This window comes from Quercus lobata, chromosome 1, assembly GCF_001633185.2.
Source record: "Quercus lobata isolate SW786 chromosome 1, ValleyOak3.0 Primary Assembly, whole genome shotgun sequence".
Classification (NCBI taxonomy): domain Eukaryota; kingdom Viridiplantae; phylum Streptophyta; class Magnoliopsida; order Fagales; family Fagaceae; genus Quercus; species Quercus lobata.
In genome coordinates, this window is record NC_044904.1 from 48,747,713 (window position 1) to 48,768,527 (window position 20,815).

General features: G+C 34.2%; 1 protein-coding gene across 5 annotated transcripts; it reads left to right on the forward strand.

The window, feature by feature from the left end:
- Nucleotides 1–1,679: 1,679 nt before the first annotated feature.
- On the forward strand, nt 1,680–18,507 carry LOC115991483 (zinc finger CCCH domain-containing protein ZFN-like). Of its 5 annotated transcripts, none has more exons than XM_031115231.1 (8): nt 1,980–2,067; nt 2,812–2,894; nt 4,442–4,599; nt 5,370–5,432; nt 13,317–13,436; nt 13,758–14,045; nt 16,518–16,859; nt 17,871–18,507. In XM_031115231.1, the coding sequence occupies exons 3-8, from the start codon at nt 4,447–4,449 to the stop codon at nt 18,150–18,152; spliced, it is 1,248 nt and encodes a 415-aa protein (XP_030971091.1). In that variant the 5' UTR covers nt 1,980–2,067; nt 2,812–2,894; nt 4,442–4,446; the 3' UTR covers nt 18,153–18,507. The 5 variants fall into 5 exon arrangements, with proteins under 5 accessions (XP_030971080.1, XP_030971087.1, XP_030971091.1 ...); XM_031115244.1 differs by having other exon boundaries at nt 16,530–16,859; XM_031115220.1 differs by lacking the exon at nt 2,812–2,894 and having other exon boundaries at nt 1,680–2,067.
- Nucleotides 18,508–20,815: the final 2,308 nt, after the last annotated feature.

Sequence of the window (20,815 nt, forward strand, 5' to 3'; positions counted from 1 at the left end):
TGAAACCATCAAAAAGACTGAAACCCATCTGGTTCACCCAAGGACGGAGCCAAAAGTTTGAGTTTTTTTTTTGGGGGGGGGGGGGGGGGAAGGGGCTCAACTGTGCTAGTTTTGTGCGGTGGCTCTACTGCTACTTACCCATGTCACTGAAGTTTTTATTTATTTATTTTTAGCATGCGTATGTTACTGGATAATGGCAAAAGTTTTTGGGTGAAATTGATTTAATGGACTTAATTTATTTTAGCTTAGCTATTGGTAATTTTTGTTGTTGGGCTAATTTTTGGGGGGCTTGTATATTTAGTTTTAGATTTTAGATCTATAAATTTATTTATGGCCATTAAAATGAGGAAATTTCTAGAGTTATAAACTTTTTTATTATTTTTTTACAAATAGATGATGTGGTGAGTGGTTATTGATAAGTAAAAAAGTTATGTAAATGGTGGGTCGAGATGTGAACCAATAAAATTTGTTACCTCAATAGTTTGTAAAAAATTTGTAGAAAAGTGTGTGGCTATAGCATTACTTTTAAAGGAATCAATGGTATTATTAAGGGGGACAAAGTATAATTTTATAGGAAAAAATTTGCTAAAATTAGTACGACATATATACTAATATTTAAAAAAAAAAAAAAAAAATTGGGGGGAGGGGGGATTGTCCCCCAAAGCCAATAAGTGGCTCCGTCCTTGGGTTCACCTAACCCATCACATCTGAAACCCATTTGCAACTCACCACCATTGCATCCAAAATCATCCCACAACTCCAATTGCAATGGCGAGGCAACATGCAGAGGCGCAATGGGCGTTGCGGCATGCGAAGGCATGATGGGTGGTGACAACAGGTGGTAGAAGGTTGGAGAGAGAGGGAGGACTAAAAAAAATAATTTTTGTTTCAGCATTTGGGTCCATATCGTTCTATTAGTAGAATAGTACAGTAAAAAAATGCTTAAACCTTTTGGCATTTGAAACACTTTATGTAACTTGTTTTTTTGGTGTTTGGTGTGCCAAATACTAAACACCTTATGTTAAAGCATTAATGCATGCTCTTCTAGCATAAAGTGTATTAATTTGAGATAAAAGGATTATGTAGGTTTTTTTAACAAAAGGAATAAGATCATTTTGTTTTGCTTAACAGCTTATTTTTTTTTCTAAAACAAAAAGAGCCAATGAAAATAAGGTTATCCCATGCTACACTATGTTATGTGTAGAGAATGGTTCAATTTTCTAACAATTATGATATCCTCTAAAAATTTTAGGAAAAGAATATTTGATTAAAAAATTAATTATATATTGAAACAAGGATAGAGACAGAGAGGGAACAGTAGTTACTGGAATGTATAAAAAAACTACCTGGAAATAGTAAAAGAAGTTATGTTAAGCGGTCCGAATTTCTGGTATCCGGTTCCTCTTCACCCCCACTCGAACAATTTCAAACTCTCTACACTTGCTTTCTGCATCGACCACGTGTCACGATCAGTATTTTTCAAATCCAAAGTCAAGCTAAAAAAAATTAAAAAAACCACAATAGTCAGGACCAATAGCTAAAAGTCACAGATTCCGCCACGTGTCAAAAAAAAAAGCGAGTGAAGAAAGTGAGCACATTTTCGCGCGTGGAAAAGAGTATGCATCCGTTTTATTATTATTATTATTTGGCGAAACGCGGGTGAAAAAGCAAAGCAAGCAAAAGGCAAAGGCAAAGGGCAAAGGGAAACGAAAGCAAAGCCTCTCATGTTTTTGTGGAGAGGAGAAGAGAACGCTTTTCTTTCTCCCTCTCTCTCTCTCTCTCTCTCTCTAAAAACTCTCTCTCTCTGCCTTTGAAAACAAAAATAGAAGGTTATTGTGATTAGTGTTTCTGTTTGATCGGTTGGGGGATTGGTGGTGGTGGTGAGTGGTGAGTGGTTGTTTTTGAAAAGGGAATGGGAGTTCCGGCGTGATGGAGAGATGGAATTCGAGGCCGGAATTCCGATGTCCCGAGCTGCTGCTGCTGCTGCGGCTGCCGCGGCTGCTGCTGCTGCCGCGGCTGCCGCCGCTGTCTCTGTGACTGAACCTTCCTCGCTCTCACCCAACTCAGGTCTGTATGTATACACACACACGCACTTATTAGTTACTATTATTAGTTATTGCATACACTTTTTTTGTTTTTGTTTTTGTTGCGTTTTATGTTTCCTCTGTTTTCTGTTTTCTGTTGTTGTTGTTGTCTGAAAAATGCAAATTCATTTGCGTTTTCGAAATGCTTATTACAAAAGTTTGTTTGGCTGTTAGGACTCATACGTGAATTGTCGGTTTTGCCCTCAATGATTTCTGCTTCGATCAATGTTCTTTATTTCTCTCTCTCATTTGTCAATTCATTATTTAAGCAATTCATTTCAATTATTTTTTTTTTTCCTTTGCTTTTATTTATTTACTTATTTTTCACATTATGGCTGGGATTCAATTTTGGTTTCTGTCTTCGTTTTCCTTCCTTTTATTTATGTTTGGTCGTGCTTTATTATTTTTTATTTTTATTTAAATGCAATTGGGTTGCCTTTTTCTGATTCGGGTACAAAAGAAATGCAATTTTATAGTGTGAATATTTTATGAGTTTGATTCATGTTTTGAAGTGAAAATGTCCTCTCCTCTCTGTCACCTTTGTGATTTATTTAAAAACTTAAAATTTTCTAAACATGTTGTTTTGTACTTACAAATTAGCGTATTTTTGTGCAAGGATTATAGATTGTGTTTTCTTTTGGACTTATATTTTCAATTTTTTTTTTTTTTTTTTTTTTTTTTTGCGTTTTATTTAAATACAATTGGGTTCAAATTTTTTCTTTTTCAGGGAAGTTTACTAATTCGGGTACACAAAGAAATGCGATTGTATAGTGTTAATTGTTGATGGGTTTGATTCCTGTTGTAAAGCGGGTAACATGTCCTCTCTGTCCCCTTTGTGATTAACAGCAAGCTTAAATTTCTGATGATTGGATTTATACCTTTCAAAATTGAGTAATTTTGAGGTTCATCATTCTTTTTGTATTTGAATTCTGTGCACAAAGAAATGTAATTTTCTATTTTAATTTGTTGATGGGCTTGATTCATGTTGTAAGGTGTATTAAAACGTCCTCTCCACCCCTTTCAAGATTTAAACGTAAAATTCCTTGTAATTTGTTCTATATTTTTCAAATTTGAGTATTTTTGTGTGAGGATTATAGATTAAGTTAGCAGACCATGATTGAAGAGACTAATTTCAGTGAATTCTGAGGTTTTGTGTCTTTTTGTTTCCTTTAATGGTCTTCAATTTTTTTTTTGGGGGTGGGGGTAAATTTGGGATTGATCAGTATTGGGGTTTCTTCTTCTTGATTGATATGACTTAAAACTTAAAGTGTCCTTTGATGTAAAAAATCATGTACAATTACCGGAAATTTATTATTTTCTTGTTCATGCAGTTGCAATAGAAATCAAGGATAAGCAGTGTGTAAATTGTTTTTATTTTATTTTAAAATTGGTTTTGCTTTCTTTGTCTTATTAGTATTGTTTTTTCAGTTGTTGATCAATAAGGTTTTTTGTACCATTTTAAATGTTCAAGTGGTCTAAGTTGGTCATTTCTCCCACAAACACCTGCCCTTTTAAATTTGAGCATGAAATGGTAAGAAATTTTTCTTAATTATATATTTTACTAAGGATTTAGTTATCTTGCTTGTCACTTAATTCAGTAAAAACATAAATAAAAAAAAAGCTTCCATTTCACTTAATTTAAGTAACATTCAAGTGTATTGTGAAATCATGATTACACTATAGCTTTATTAAATGCGAGTCCCAGGAAACAGAGACTTGGAACTTTTGAATATTTTAATTTACATTGTTGGTGTGATAAGAAAATGACAAGTTAATGTTAGTTAAGCCCAATGGTTGTGCATTTGCCTTTGTTTAGTTGTAATTGTTGAAGCCTTTTGTTGTAATAGATAAGATTGTTTCCTTTGTCATCATTTTCTTTACAATTGAATGAAACATCTATTTGATCTGGTAGTGTTCTGTATACTCTTTTTCTTTTTTCCCTCTCTCTATCTCTCTCATATTAAATAATCTCTTCTTTCTATAGCCAAGTGGTACTTCTTCCCTTTTTTACTAAGGGCACATAGAGATTTAATCCATATAGCAGGAGGGATGGGTATGAAAATGGAAAAGATGGGAACAGGATATTTATCTTTATTTGTTTTTATTTTTCTTGGGAGTAGATTCAAATGGGAAAGGTAGAAAAGAAGACTTCTTGCCTACTTTTCCAGCTAATATTCTTCTAATTTAGGGGGGGTCCTGATGGGGGAAGGTAGTCAAAAATGCAAAATAAAGGTTTGGAGATTGCAAGAATTTGATTTTGGATGAAAGAATGTTCTTAAATAAGTTTTCACTACCTTTTTGTTTGAGGAATTTTCAAAAGATATGTGTATGGACTTATTCAGCTAATGTTATTTCAGATGCAATGTGGCAAATGAACTTGAGATCAAGTGAAACAATGGAATCTGGGCCATATCCTGAGCGTCCTGGAGAGCCAGATTGTTCTTATTACATAAGGACTGGCCTCTGTAGATTTGGGGCAACATGTAGATTTAATCATCCTCCTAACAGGAAGCTGGTATGAGCTTTTGCATAATTTTACAAATTCTTATCAACTCAAATTTATCTGAGTGAGAGAATATTGATGCGATGTTATGAGATTCTTAGATGAATTGATTTTGAAGCCTTTTTTAGCTGTCATCTTTGATTTAATAAGCTAGTTGAAGTGCATAGAGCCATAGACATAGAAACCATTGCATTCTTTGTTCTATTATTTTTTATCTCTTATTATCGGTGAGGTTCCACGTCATTAAATTTTTTTTCTCTATTATTATCTTTTTTCTAAACCATGGACTTTCCTCTTAAGTTGACTTGACTCAAGTAAAATTAGCTTTATAATTCTCTCTTGCCTGGCTCTAAATTTCGATAGGACAGTCTATACTCTCAGTAACCTTCTATTTAGTTTCTTTTTTTCATTATTGATTGGAAGTATTGTTTGATTAGATTTCTAGCATGTACAAACCTGGAGGGGTAGGAATGGAACAAACATAATTTTATATGCATATGCATGTCATCCTTCCTACAAATACTCAAACCAGGGTGATTAGATACTGACTTTGAGCCTTAAGCACACATTTCTTTATATGTTGAATCATACAAAAAATACTCAGTATCCTCTGGACTTTAGTATACTTCATATTCTTTCCTGTTCAGCTAGTATAATAAACGTATAGTTATATGTTATTGAATCAATCCCTCGAAAAGTATTTGAGTCTTATGTTCTAATATTTACCTAGACATAATTTTCGTATATGGGAACTTAACTTACTATATTCTGTTTTATACTAGGCTATTGCCACTGCACGGATGAAGGGGGAGTTCCCAGAAAGAGTAGGACAACCCGAATGTCAGGCATGTATTCCCATATAATTGGCATTATTGCTTGTTTAAATGTATGCACTACATATTACCACTGGCATGAAATAACCCACTTCCTCATAACATTAACTTTCAAATTTGGCCTGGCTGTATATTTGAGCAATACATTCTTGGCAAGAAACATTAGAAATTTGATAGAGGTCAACCTTGTTAAAATTTTTGAGCATTAACCCTCTTGATTGGGCTGGCTCCTCTACTTCTGTACTTAGAAACTGTGCTACTGTACATTTCATTTTTTAGCAATTTTCCAAGCTGGGGTATAGACATTTGTCATGCCCAGCTTGTTCAATAAATTCTATAAGTTTTCCTTAGTTTTTAGGAAAAATAAAATACATCCAAATTGGCTATAAATTTTATTCAGTTGCCGAATGTCCATTACATAGAAGCTTGAGTATCACAAAATCATTCTCATAGGATTTTCATGACTCATGAATTACTCATCTATTTGATGGTCCCCTAAATTCCTTCTATTTTGAGAACACCTATTCAAATGGTCCCCTAAATCCAATTTTTGTTAGAGAAGCCTTTGATGTTAATGTTGAGAAAGTCTCACAGCGATTCAATTTGTGCTTGATTGTTGGTATATGTACTTACTAGCTTAAGTTTTAGAGCCCATTTTTTTTTTCTTGGACTCCACATGCCATGCTTGTGTGCCTTTTTTTTAGTGTCTATTTGTTCATCAGGCCTGTTTGTCTCGATTCTTAAATATATTGACCCTAGATATGAGAGAGGGTGTCAAATAAATCTCACATTGCTTGTGTAAGTGCTTGACTATGGGTATATGTTCTTGTTGGGCCTCTCTACATATTAGCTTAAGCTTTTAGTTTAGTTGCTTTAACAATTAAGACTAGTGGTAGAGGATGCTCTTTGGCGGCAAGTGGTAGAGGTGAAATATGGATGTGTATGGGGTGGCTGGTGTACAGGTTCAGTTGTTGGTCCTTATGGTGTTAGTCTGTGGAAATATATCAGTCGGGGATGGACTTCTTTGGCATGTTATATTGTGTATGAAATAGGTGATGGGTCAAGAGTGAAGTTTTGGTGAGACCGATGGTGTGGGGAGACACCTCTTGTTGCCAGCTATCCTGAATTATTTAGATTTTGTCGTGATAAGGAGGCAAGTGCAGCTGAGCTTATGGAGTTTACAAATGGAGTTCTTCATTGGGATGTAAGTTTCTTTAGGGCTGTTCGTAATTGGTAATTGGAGGCTATGTTGAGCTTCATGTATACCATACATGGAATTTCTGTAAAGGGAATTGGGGAGGATAACATGAGCTAGAAACCAGATAGAACTAAGGGCTTTATGGTTAATGCTTATTATTGTCTGCTAGTGGGCTCTAATGGTTTATGTTTTCCTTGGAAAAGCATATGGAAAAAGAAGATCATCCCCTCGAGTGGCTTTCTTTGTTAGGACTGCAGCTTGGGGGAAATGTATGACAATTGATAATTTAAGAAAAAGGAAGGTTTGGATATTGGATTGGTGTTATATGTGCAAGTGTAATAGTGAATCAGTTGACCATCTTTTCCTTCGTTGTCTGGTTGCCATGGACTTGTGGTCTATGGTTTTGGGCTTATTTGGAGTAAGTTGGGTTATGCCAAAGTCAGTTGTGGGGCTCCTAGCTTGTTGGCAAGGGTGGTTTGGTCATCATTGGAACGATCATATATGGATAATCATTCCCCATTGTCTCATGTGGTGTCTTTGGAGGGAAAGAAGTAGTAGGTGCTTTGAAGATAATAAGAGATCTATTTCAGACCTCAAGTTATTTTTCTTTACAACCTTAGTAGATTGGCTGTCTGCTTTGCGAAACCAATCTTACTCTTCCTTTCTTGATTTTCTAGATTTTTGTAATTTTTATACTTGATTATTTGATCTCATCTCTGTACACTTCTTGTGTACTAGGGCGTCCCTTTTTTGATATCGATAAATCTTATTACTTATCCAAAAAAAAAAACTAGAAGGTTTAACAGACAAATGTATATAGGAAACTCACACACACAGAATCACCCTTTCTGAGTTTGGCTCTTTTAAACAAGTGGACCATACATACTAGCATTCCCCAATATGTGGAAAACAAGAATATGAAAAATACTGGTAAGAGAGAATGGTGATATTGTTTATTGTAGAGTTATGACAAAAGTAGCTGGACGTTAAGGTGCATAAGTTTATTAATAGTTTGTGTTCATATTATTAATATATAGGATTGAGGTGTACACCATATATGAAACAAAGGACATGTCTGTGTAATTTCTAGAAATACAAGGGACATTCTTGTATTTTTGATGAAATTCAGGGGAGTTGAAGTATTTTACACAATAAACTTTTCCACCAATCAATGCCTCTGAAGACATGTAGTGAGTAACCTATTAGATTCTATTTCGTTTTGAGGGTTCTAATAGCTTGTTAATTATTAATATCTCATTCTCTTTTTATGGTTTTAGAAACCCAGTTCTTTTCATGCACTCTTATCATACAGTTGAGAACTGGAAGATGTTTCCATGCCATTAATTACCTGAATCATTTGGTTTACAAGATGCTTGGATCAGCTTCAAATCAAGCAGTAATATATTTAGATTCAAAGGTCAACAGTACATGAAACTACGCAATTTACCTGACCATGTGGAGATTTTAGAGAGTTGGGTTAGTATGGAGCATTTTAGCTGACATTGGAATTGGAAAACTAATTAAGATTGAAGAGTTGATGTGGCTTAACAAGTGCCTACATGATTACCTTGTCATTCAAAGGTGCTATTGATTGCCCAAGTTACTTGTATGCTACTTCCAACATGACCAAAATGAAGCTGGTTCTAAGTTATTCACACCCCATCTCATTGAGTTCCAGAAAGGGGAAAAAAGAATTAGGAAAATGGATATCTAATGCCTAGCTAGCGTTGCTTTGGAAGAATCTTCTCAATGGAATTTAAAGTTTATAGTTCCTTCGATATGACTACAGTCCATATATCTCATATTTGGATCATTTTTATTCCTTCTAGTATAGATATACCAGTATTGTTGTTGTCAATACATCAAGTTACATTCTTGCTGAGCTGATTCTATAGCATAAATTTTTTTAGATTTTGACTTTTAGACAAGACCACCTTTCTATCACACATCATATGTGTAAAAATATAGATAATATAATGCAGAAAAAAAATGCCTAGCTTGTTATAAGTGGTTGATTGGAAATTTAGAGAATCACATTGTCATAGTAATTACAATAATTTCTGCCAACTTACGCATTTTATATATCTCTGTAATTTGATAGTGTATTTATGACTATTATAGTTAATATCAACTAATTATTTTATAACAGATGAAACATGATAAAATTGTGATTTTTTAGTGGAATATTCATAAGGAATGGATTGGTTTTAATTATAAGAATTCATTGTTCTGATTGAAAATTTTATGAAGTCTTATGTTTTGGTTTTGTTAAATATTTTATACAAACTTTATATTCATGTACTTGTTTAGAAATGCTTGGTAAGTTTCAAGTTTGAGAAATTCTTCCATTGCAAACTGTAATTAGATTTTTTGAATACGTTTAAAAGGACTTGGTTTTCTCTTTTTCTACTACTCTTCTTTTTACCCTAGTGCAAAAGATGATGTATTGTTTTGAAATATCTACCATGAATTCATGACCAAAAATCCGGGTCCCAAATATTAGTGTAGCATGTATTTTAAAATGAAAAAAATAAAAGTAAAATTGAGATCTTCCCTAGAAGGAAATAAGATTGAGACTTTTGTTGGGATATCTAGAGAATGGAGGTGTTGGTTGAGGTTGAAAACTGAGTTTGGTTGGGATATCCTTCCTTTTGCTGGGTTGCTAAAGAAGAAAATGCTGCAGCCCATGTTCTTGCTAAATGGTCCTTGAAAAGTGACTTTGTATTTTGATTTGGGTAGCTGCCCTCCCTATTTGGGTGATGCCCAGAGGGAGGAAGCTTGCAGGCCCCCTTCTTTGTAACCTTTATCTTGAATAAAATATTTCTTTACTGCCAAAAGTCTTATAACTCAACTAGCACCTCCTGGTGTTTCTAACATAAATATTTAAGGTTCAAATCTGTCCACCCCAAATTAGTGAACTATCAAAAATAAAATCTTTTTCTATTCATAAAAATAAAATAAAAAAAAGAAGAAGAGAGAGAGAGAGAGAGAGAGACTGATTGTTAGGGGAGATTTTCGAGCAATTGGATAGAGAGAGTAATCTTGATTCTTGACTAAAGTGTTACAAAGGAAATCAAAATTTAGTACATTTGTAGAGTAGTGATAAGATTGCTTACCAACTACCTCTCCTAGACCTTATCAAAATGGGAGCCGTGTGTATTGGGTAAGACTTTTTTTTTTTTTTTTTTTTCTTCGTAGTTTAGTGTTATAGAGATATGGTTTAAGAAGAATCCTATTAAATTCCATTAAGTTGGAATGGAGCACAAATGGAGGATCCTAGCATTAGTTTGGTTGGAAAAATGAGGTTGTTTTCCTCCAACATCAAATTTCAAGGGTGAATAGTTTGAGTTATTGGTCAAACATGATGGCTTCAAAGACTAAGCTATGCAGCAGGGGCAGTGGTTGCTGGTTGGGCAGGAAATTATTATTTTTTTGTGGACTTCAGGGGAAGGGAGGCTTGGTTAACCCTGTAAACATTTTGGACTGAACTCCAATATCCTTACCTCTTGAGGGAGGAGAAATATTTCTGGACTACAAAATTATTGTGATCATAATAATGTCTATTCAGTGACATCTTCTGGAACTTCAATATTATATTTAACTGTATTATATATTAATTTGCTGAAATATTTCCAATGCATACCTTTATTCATTAACACTGAGTTGTGTTTAAGGCTTGTTGGTGCTTATTCATCAAAAAATATAATTTTTATTTATTTAATTTTTTTTTATAATGGCTTCAAATGCCCTCGCTCGCGCGCGCGCACACATGTATAGATATTATATATCCAATACTTGTGCTGAATTCATAGTCTGTGAATATGTATATATTTTTTTCTTTCCTACCCGAAGTAGATCAATTGTAATAATTTTCTTAGCTTGAGCTATGAAATCTTTAAATTGGGAGGACCATGGCTCCCTTGGTCTAAGTGGCTCTGCTGCTGATGCAGGGTAGCTCTCTCACTATTCATAACACCCCCTTTCCTCCGTGCTTGTAGGTGAAAATTGAAAACAAGGACTCAATTGTAATTCTTTGGTATGAGCCAAGAGACTTTACCAATAGAAAGTGCTTATTAGGGGAAGAAGAGAGAGATAACAATATGCTTTAGTATAAAGTATTTTTGTAGAGGTAGTTGACCTGTAAAGCAATAACTGATGTGAGACAATAATTATGAATCAATGTGCTTTTCTAGATATTGAATCATACCCTCAAATTCTGTTTTTTAACAACTAGATGCATTTGTCAACACCCAAAAAATTCCAATATTTGAGTGACAGATTGAAGATGTGAGAGTAACTCTGGAAGCTTACAACATTGTGTCAGAGCAAAGGTTTTTCAGAGGTTGTGATTGGCTAGAGGTTCAGTTCTAGTTATGGTTTTGTGTAACTCAAATCATTTTCAAAAGAATATATCATTCATGTGAGCAAGGCCCGATTTATACATACAGAAATGTGTATATATGTATGTATGTTTGTGTATAATATTTCATCAATTTTTTTAGAGATTACCCACTGATTTTGACATGAATTTGTGAACGTGATCATTGTCATGTCAATAAGGAAAGATGGTGGCAATGACGTGGGAATTGGGGCTTTAAATTGATTATTTTTTTAAACATATCTGTTTTGAATTTCAAAGACCATCAAATTGATGAACAATTATATTTAATATTGAAATGTGATTGCTAGTCAGACTAGTGCATACTATTTTCTTGTTTTTATAAGCAACACACCAGTACATACCCTATATAAGTCAAAGTGAATTATTTTAAGGCACACTGCATGCTTTCTATAAACATAATGGATTTGTTACTCTTATAGATGACGTGCTTGTAATCACTGGTTATTTCTTCATAACTTTGTCTTTTGTTGCTGAAGAGAATTTATTTTTTATTTTTATAATATGTTAAAAACATAATACTGCTTTGGGTGTTCTTAAGGGAATTCAATTAGGATATTGATCAAAAAACACAGAAACTAGAGTTGATAAGGATTTAGGATTCAGGTATGTAAAGATGGGTGAGAGCAGAAGTGGATTCTTGTTGATGCGAGATCTTGGATGAGGTGTTTAGGCAAGGGTATGTTTGGGTGAGGCTATGAAAACAAGTGTGTGGAGGATTTGAGAGTGGTTGTGGAAGGAGAAATATTCTAGCTTTGAGATTGTGCGACAAGGGTTATGGTAAAGACTTTGGAATTGGAATAGAGAATGAGGTTGTATGAAGAAATGGGTGACTGAATGGAATTGTTTGACTTCTTTGAGAGAGTCATCTTCTCCAAGTGAGACCTCTTGAAAGGGAGTCTCCTCCTCCAAGTTATGACAATCAAGTCTAAGAAACACAATATGGCAATTTCATTCCATGAATGGAAGTGTGATTACAATCATCTATTTATAGGACCTTAACAACCCTCATCTCATTGGTCCGCTTGTCTCCATAGGATTGGTTCTCCTGTGCTTATAGCAATTCAACATGTGATTAATATGATTAACATGCTAGGATTTGACTGACTAACTCAACTAACAGCTCTATTTTATCCAAAAACTACTTTATTTATTTGACTTAATAAATGAGATAATCCCTCTTCTAGGCTTCTAACTCAAGTTGCCGGCTGTCAATGAGTGCTTTTGCTCTTCAAGGAGCTGTCGTAGAAGGATGGAGGCAAAGGGCTAAGGATGGTTTGATCAGCACTTTAGGTCAAAACCTAAGTGCCGATTGAGAATGATTAAGTGCCAAATTGAGAATGATTAAGAGCCATTTGGCAGTAATTTACCAGACCAAAGTACAGTTCAGCTCTCTTGGTCAGGAACTCTATTTTCGAGTCCCACCTTCGTTCCTTGAGTTAGTATGAGTTCTGGGTTCAGTTCCTTTCAATATAGTACAAGAACTTCCTGGTTGTTGAGTTGATTGGTTAATGTTATTTTACAATTGGAAACTCAAGTTGATGTTGATATATTTCTGATTGCGTAGTTGTTGTGCTTCTGTGCTTCACGGATTCATTATTTGGACTGTTTAGTCCATTAGTGTGGTTGTGATTACTAATCCAACTGCACAGATTTTGAATTTCTTGATTATTTTTTATTCACAAATTTACTCATATTGATTAGTTTGTGATTATATTATTCTGCATCAATAAGTTGCCTTTGATGAAGACAGAGCTTAATATAATTTTTTTTTTCCTCCATTTTGTATATAATTTTCTGGAAAGACATGATGAACTTGTGTTTAATGCCTTCTGGAAGGTTTAAAAAGATAAGTAGTTTGCCTACTAGATGTTGGACATTTAGTGAGATTATCTGTTAAGGCTAATTGAAATCTATAATTTTAATGGCTGAAACATATACAATAAAGAATTCTCTTTCCTTGTATATTGCTCTTCCCCTATTTGGCCCATTACTTCATTTGAAATTATATGTGGATTGTTTTTTATTGGTGATCATCTTATAGACAATCAGCTTGCTTTATGTCAATAATCATGTCATTGGAGAATGTGGGCTTGTTTTTCAATCAGTTTCATATAGGAAACCAGTTGTACTCCAAATCTCAGTTTGGTCAGAGAGTTGATGCTTCATGCTATTTCTTTAAGTTTTGTTTGCAATATTTGCCTTTCCATATGATTTTTGTGGCTCTAAAATGGATTATATATTCAATTTCTCTTGTATGGTTTCACTAACTAATATTCTGCTTTGATTTGTTCTACAGTACTACCTGAAGACAGGAACTTGCAAGTTTGGAGCCACATGCAAGTTTCATCATCCTAGAGACAAGGCTGGGGTTGCTGGAAGAGTTGCCTTAAATATTTTAGGCTATCCACTTCGCCCGGTAAATAAGATAGTTTCCTTTTACTCATATAAGTATGCTTCATAAGTCAGTTCTGGCACATTCTTGTATGTTAAGTAGTTTCTGGCACATTCATGTATCCATCCATGTTAGGTCCACATCAGCTGCATGACCTATTCCTTACTTGAGAATTTTGATTGAATTTTTTCCATGTATTTGGGCCTTTCATGTCCACCACTATAGCCTGCAAGTATCTGTCACATGTTTGAAATGGGCATGGATCTTTTCTAGTTGTATCTTCTCTTCTTAGAATGGATGAAATTTATGTTCTTATTTTTTTCTTTTGTATTTTTGCCGCTGCAGAATGAGGCTGAATGTGCCTATTATTTAAGAACTGGCCAATGCAAATTTGGAAACACCTGTAAATTCCATCACCCTCAACCAACTAATATGATGGTTTCATTGAATGGTTCAACTGTTTATCCAACTGTCCAGTCTCCAACTACTGGTCAGCAGTCATATGCAGGAGGAATTACAAATTGGTCAAGAGCATCTTTTATTCCCAGTCCACGCTGGCAAGGACCTTCGAGTTATGCACCATTGCTTCTACATCAAGGAATGGTGTCAGTTCCTGGATGGAATGCATACGGCGTAAGCTTTTCATCATTTTCTTACAAAATGATATGATGCAAATATTGTATGCTTTTTTGCATTTAGGCTTTGTTAGGTAACCTAAGGTTGAGTATCAGGAAAAGAAAGGAAGGGGAGGGAAGGCAGGGGCAGCTCTACATTGATGCCAGGGACCACCTTGACCTGGAAAAAAATAATTATTATATATAAAATTTAAAAATTTTATGATTTAATTTACCTTTATAAAAATTTATGACCACCCTAAATTTTTCTAGGCCCAACATAAATAAACTTTCGATAAAGTTTGGCAACAAACTTTATTGTAGATTAAGGCTACAACTCCACTTAATATTTTTTTATTAAATGTGAATTTTGACAAATCCATCACTGGAATACATTTTCTTCTTATATCTTCCATGCTTTCAAAATATCAATAAAATCAAAGATCAATAACTATGTTATCAATTAAATGTTTAAATTTTGAGTTTTTTTAGTTTAAAATTATGCATAAAAAATAAGTTTATTGATTGAATAATAAATAACATCCAACTAACGTAAAATTTGACATGTGTTTTAGAAACATAAAGAACATGCAATTCAATTATTGGATTTTCAAAATATGTAGCCATGTTAGTTTATTTAGTGAGAGTTGTAGCCTTAAGTTACAACTAAGTTTGTAGTCAAATTTTGGTCCCTTGAACAATATATTAGACTTTTACAAACAAAAAATAAAAGCTTAAGAAAGTTTTTATTTAACTAAAATTTTGAAAGAGATGTAGTTTATAACATTGATAATGAGACTTTTATGTAACAATTCCAAAATAAGAAAATTCGTAGATGGAAATTGTAAGATTTTATGTATTTGCATTTTTTTTTTTTGGTCAATATATGAAATTCTCTTTTTATTTGATTTTATATAGTTTAAGTTTCATAATGACCACCCTGGGAAAAATTCCTGAAGCCGCCAATGAGGGGAGGGAAGGGGAGGAGTGGGGGTGAAGAAGGTTGGGGGGCAGGTAAATGATTCATATGATGGTCCTATTTGTAACTAGAATATTGAAGCTTAAACATTCTCTCTAACTCACTCTCACTTTCTCCTAACTTTGGAGGATAAGAAATCATGGGTGGAACTCAAGTCTTTTTTGCATCCAGGTTGAGCCTTCATTTGAAGCCTAGTGAAAGTTGGTTGTGGATGATGACAAATGCAGTGGTTGATTGGTTTCCTGTTGTGAGGAGGTGCTGGTGGTAGTATTTTGGGGCACTGATAGTTGAGGTGGTGAGATGCTGCTTGTGACGGGATTTTTGATAGTGAAATATTATATTGAGGCCTTGAGCTGTAGAGATTTTCCCTTGTCAATTATATTACCTTATTTTGAGGGAAATATTTCTCTTAAATCGGATTTTGGTAATAAGTTTTTGGTCAACTTCACTCATACAAATTTGGGTATTAAATGCCTAGGTTTTGAATTTCTTCAATGTGGTTCTAATCAAAAGGAAGTGAGGGTTTTTTTTATTTTTATTTTATTAGTAATCCCAAAGGTTTTTGAGCTCAAGATTTCACCCGCTTTGAATTTTCTAATACATACAGCTATAAGTTTTAATCTAATAAGCTATGCATGCTGGATTCACAATCCTTACCTTGATCCACATGGCTACCTCTTCCCCTATACTATGAAGTCCAAATTGCAAATATTTTAATTTCTATCATTCGTCACTTTACCGTTCTTTTAAGATAAAATACAAGAGGCAATGAATAAATGGAAACCCTTATTTTCTAACCTTTTTTTTTTTGAAAACCCTTATTTTCTAACTTTAAATAGCGATCAAATTGAACTTTCCCACCTTAAATTATAGGGTTATTTGTAATGTACTAAACTTTAAATTTTAGCAGATAACCCCTTAAAAGTATATGATTAGTTGTAATGTCCCTGCACTATTAAAATTTTCTCAATTTCCGTCATATTTATTCTTAATTTGCACATGCTCATCACATGATCACATAAAGAATAAAGGTTGGCATACACTCCGACAAATCTGAATGAATAACCCTAAATTTATCAGAAGTTTTTGGTGGACACTTGTAATTAAACCAAAGATATTTTGTATAATCCTATATATATGAGATTTTGATGTAACAGTATATAAGCACATGTATTCCTAAACTTCATGCACTCTTTTTTATTGGAATTGTTCCAATCACTGAAGGTGGTCATTTTGCCATTTAGTTGAACTCTTCGATCTATCTTATTTAGGGGTGTGATCTAGATGACATGCTGGTGGTCATTACAATAATGTGTTAATAGCTTCACAAGCCCATGAGAATCATTTACATTTCTACATTGTTCTGTAGATATTTAGTTATAAGCCTTTAGTATGAATTTCTTTTTCTTTTTATTTCTTTCATTATTTTTAGAATAAATGTAAGTTGAGGTTATAAGTGTACCTATAAAAAAGAAAAAGTTGAGGTTATAAGTTCTCTATGAAACTTGTAAGGTCTCTATTCAGGGTCAGCTCGGATCAGTTTCGTCTTCAGAGACCCAGCAGCGAACAGTGGCAAACAGTCAGATTTATGGAACCTCACGCCAAGGTGAATCCACTAGTGCAGGATCTCAAGGGACATTTTCCCCATTTCGTTCAGGCTCTGTCCCTGTAGGGTTCTATGCTTTGCAGAGGGAGAATGTATTTCCTGAGAGACCTGGCCAACCTGAATGCCAGTTTTACATGAAAACTGGTGACTGTAAGTATGGTGCAGTTTGTCGGTTTCATCATCCTAGAGAGAGACTAATTCCTGCTCCAGATTGTGTCTTGAGTACCTTAGGTCTTCCTTTACGTCCGGTGAGATATTATTTTTGTTCGCTTCTATCTTTCTATTTTGTTATCTGTATTTTGTACTATGCCAAATGTCTTTAGTCTTTCTTTTTTGCTACTTCTGATGCTTGCTTGAATAAATATCTAACAATAATTTGACTTTCATTTGGTCTTGCAAATTGCAATGGAATTAGCTTCTTGGTTGTTTTGTTATTTAAACTTTATTCAATTAGAATTCTTTAATATCTTCCCTTTCTTTTCTTTGAATCAATAAAATCATATCTGAAGAACAACAAGCATAACAAGTTGCAGATAATTCAAACCTACACAGAAGGCCATTACTAGTTAGGAAAATTGAATATGCTCTGTTTGAGGCTGGACTCCAGCCTTTGAATATTGGGTGATGGATGTGCTTTGTTGTGAAGTGCAGAAGCTTAATTGTAATGTAGATCAGATTTTGCATTACACTCATATGTAAAGCCTTATACCAGAATATATAACATTTCTAATTTCTTAAACATACCATGTTTATAGCCCTGTAATATTTTGTAAACATTGCAAATTTATTAAATGTGAGAATAAATAAAATAAAGGTACAATTATTGGAATTCCTATTTGTCTCTAAATTTTCACACCTAAATTTATGATATCACCAGAGTTGGAGGTTCTGTGGCTTTCTTGATCCTTTATGGAAACCTTTAGAGGATATTTCTAATATATTTTAAAATAAGTTGTGAGTGCATGTATGAGCATTGAGTCCCATATGGGGGAAAAGTAAAGAATGTGAATAGTTGATGTACATGGCTGGACTCATTGGCTTAAGCTTTTGGGTTGGAGTGGTGTATCTATGTGTATATCAATAGGCTATCTATTGGTGGACTCCTTAGTCTTCTCTTTCCACTAACAAATTAGTATAAGAATTGATGGTTTTACAATCTGTTTTTTCTTCTTTGATTTTGTTTCGGACATGTTTGCTTGTGTTGTAGTACAACTTTGATTTATTTACTGCATATTTATTGGAGTCTTTCTTTTTAACAGGGAGAACCTTTATGCATCTTCTATTCTCGCTATGGTATCTGCAAATTTGGTCCAAGTTGCAAGTTTGACCACCCCATGGGAATTTTTGCGTACAATATCTCTGCGTCATCTTCAGCTGATGCCCCTGCGCGACGTTTGTTGGGGTCATCATCAGGAGCCGCTGCATTAAATTTGTCATCCGAAGGACTTGTTGATGCAGGCTCGGCAAAGCCCAGGAGACTTTCATTGTCAGAGAGTAGACAGTTGCCTTCTGGTGATGATAACATTGACACCGAAGAGTGAAGACACAAGTCATTTACTTTTTACAGTCTTTTGGGGTTCAGCAAGAGTTATCTGTAAATTCATTTCCCATTGCTGGAGATGTACAGAATTCATGTCAAGTTAATTCTGTTCTGAAAATGCATTTCAGTTGAAAGACTTGACTCTCCTGTATTTCATATTGCTGCATTGTATAAAATCTGCAAATATTGTCACATGGAAAATTCCAATGTGAACATTTCATCAGTCTGACATCCGATCTTTCTGATTTTAATGTTGTATTTTTTTCCCAGTACTTTATGTAAAGAATATTTTTTTGGGGCAAGTTTTGATAGCCTAAGTCTGGTTTTCCCCTTAATCTAATCACACAGGTTTGAAATGTTCTCCCCATGTCCCTGATTTTTTTCATAATTCTTGAATTTCTGCTGCCTGTTTTGCATGGATGTTAACTTCATTACAATCATCATCAGCTTCCCATGTTTATCTGCTTAACACTACTGCTACTATTTTACCTGACTCTTGGAGGATTCCTTTAATATCAACTTTAGTTCCCGTTGAACACAAATAATAATTACTCTTGTAGAATGGTTTCTTTTTCTTGAACTGTCTTATTTTTTTAAATATGTAGAATAATCTTTTTATGTTTTATCCCTTTCATTACATAGCTGGACAGGTTTCATCTTGCAGAAATCAATGTGCACCAGCTTTTGGATTGACCTACAGAAATTGGAGGCAGCTGAATGAAGTGGAATGACATTGTCTATGTCTTCATGATGACCACTATAAGCTGTACAAACCAGAGAGGTTGCCCTTCTGCTTTTTGATCGCTCTCCTGGGTTCAATTTTTAGCTAAACTAGGAGTTGGTTCACTGGTATTTACTGCACAACGTCAAAGATTTAAATTCTTGACCTAGCAGGAGGCTCTTTGAAACAGAAATCATTCATACAGCTCGCTCTTATAGCCACATCAGTTTAATACTAAAATATCCTTGAAGAAATTGAAGCAGGTAGCAGTTGAACACCATAATTTGGTGTTTTCCTTTGTTTTGATTTAGAAATAATACAAAATTTTTGAAATTGTTGGAAATGTGGGCCGCATCAGCATTCTTTTGTAACCTGGCCAATTTGTTTCCAAATGTTCTCCATGCAACTACATAGATTTATTTATTTCTTCGGAATACTAGTTTTGATTCATGAGCTATTGAAGCCTTGAGATTACATTAAACTTTGTGGACAATCTGTTCTCTCTGATTTGTGCACATTATTTGTCTCTAGAAATTTTTTTCTTTAGAGTTTAGTAGATTCATTACATCAATGTAGTTTGGTGTTTTTTTGCTGAAGGAGTCGGGTGCGCTATCCTTAGACTTCTCTACATCTATCTTCTTTGATTGAACGGACATCAATTCTTCTGGGATTTCCACAAGGCATGTATTACTCCGTCGTGAATTGTAAGATATAATAGGCCCTTTGGGTCTAAACATGTTGTAAAGCCCACGATTTTTGTAAACATGTACGTTTGCAGGACAAACAGTCTATATGTAAATAAGGACTTGCAAGATTAGAAAAGGGTTAGCTAGGTTCCCTATAAATACTTTATAGTATAAATAGCACCCAAGACTTAAATCAATAACAATAAAAGCGGAAAATTTATAACAAGAACATAAAAATTTACGGCAAATTGTTTGCCTATGTCCATGAACCGCGCATGCACAAGAACACTTTTAAGAAACCTAAACCCCAAATACACCTTTAACTCTCTCTCTCTCACAAGACTTGACTTGTTGAGGCTGCCTCTCTAAGGTAGGTGTGTGTGTGTGTGTGTGTGTTTTGGGGGGGGGGGGGGGGGGTTGTTGTAGGAGATCCTTTTCCTTTGGTAGTGGGTTGCGGCAATTAAAGCCATATCAAGACTTATGGCTCGTTTGGATTGAGGGGGGGGAGGGAAGAGGAGTGGAATAGAGTAGAGTAGAGTTAACTGAAAATAAGCTAATTTTGACCTAATTCTACTCTACTCTACTCTCTTTGCCCCCTCCTCAATCCAAACGGACCGTTAGGCTCATTCACATTATTTCGTGCAAAAATTCATATTTATTTTAGCATAAGAGCCTATTTTTTCTATCTTATACAATCACTTTTCAAAAACACTTACATTAGATTATTTATTATACATTATATTTCATTAAAATATCAATCTTTCTTGATTTTTTTTAATTATTTATCTTTCTTCACATACAACCACCATTTACTTTCTTCCTTCACCCATAGAATATGTAAAAGAAAGAATAAAAAACTAAATGTAAAATGAATAATGTCAATGTAAATTTACACGGTTATTGTAGAAATTTTGCAAATTTACACATCTTTAACTTGATTGATATAGGTGATTTTGAGACTTAGTATCTGTTTGGATTCACGTTTGTGTTTTGCTTCCGCATGTTTTTTTTTTTAAGCCACAGCTATTAACTATTCTCCCGTGAACAGTGCACAGGTGCACTGTTCACGGACCCACAAACTTCACTTTTCAGCAATTTTTTCATTAAAAATAGGTTCCATAGCACAATTCACATATTTAATAATTATCTTGCTACAATGTTTTCAGTTTTTAGCAAAAATAAGTTGTATCCAAACAGACCCTTAAGGGTCTATTTGGGATTCACTTATTTTGTTGAAATTAAAAACTTTTTGCTGAA

Coding starts and splice junctions, on each gene's coding strand:
- LOC115991483 (XM_031115220.1), top strand. CDS start 1,938: ATGGAATTCGAGGCCGGAATTCCGATGTCCCGAGCTGCTGCTGCTGCT. Junction 2,068..4,441: donor CTCGCTCTCACCCAACTCAG/GTCTGTATGTAT, acceptor ATGTTATTTCAG/ATGCAATGTGGCAAATGAAC. Junction 5,433..13,316: donor TAGGACAACCCGAATGTCAG/GCATGTATTCCC, acceptor TTTGTTCTACAG/TACTACCTGAAGACAGGAAC.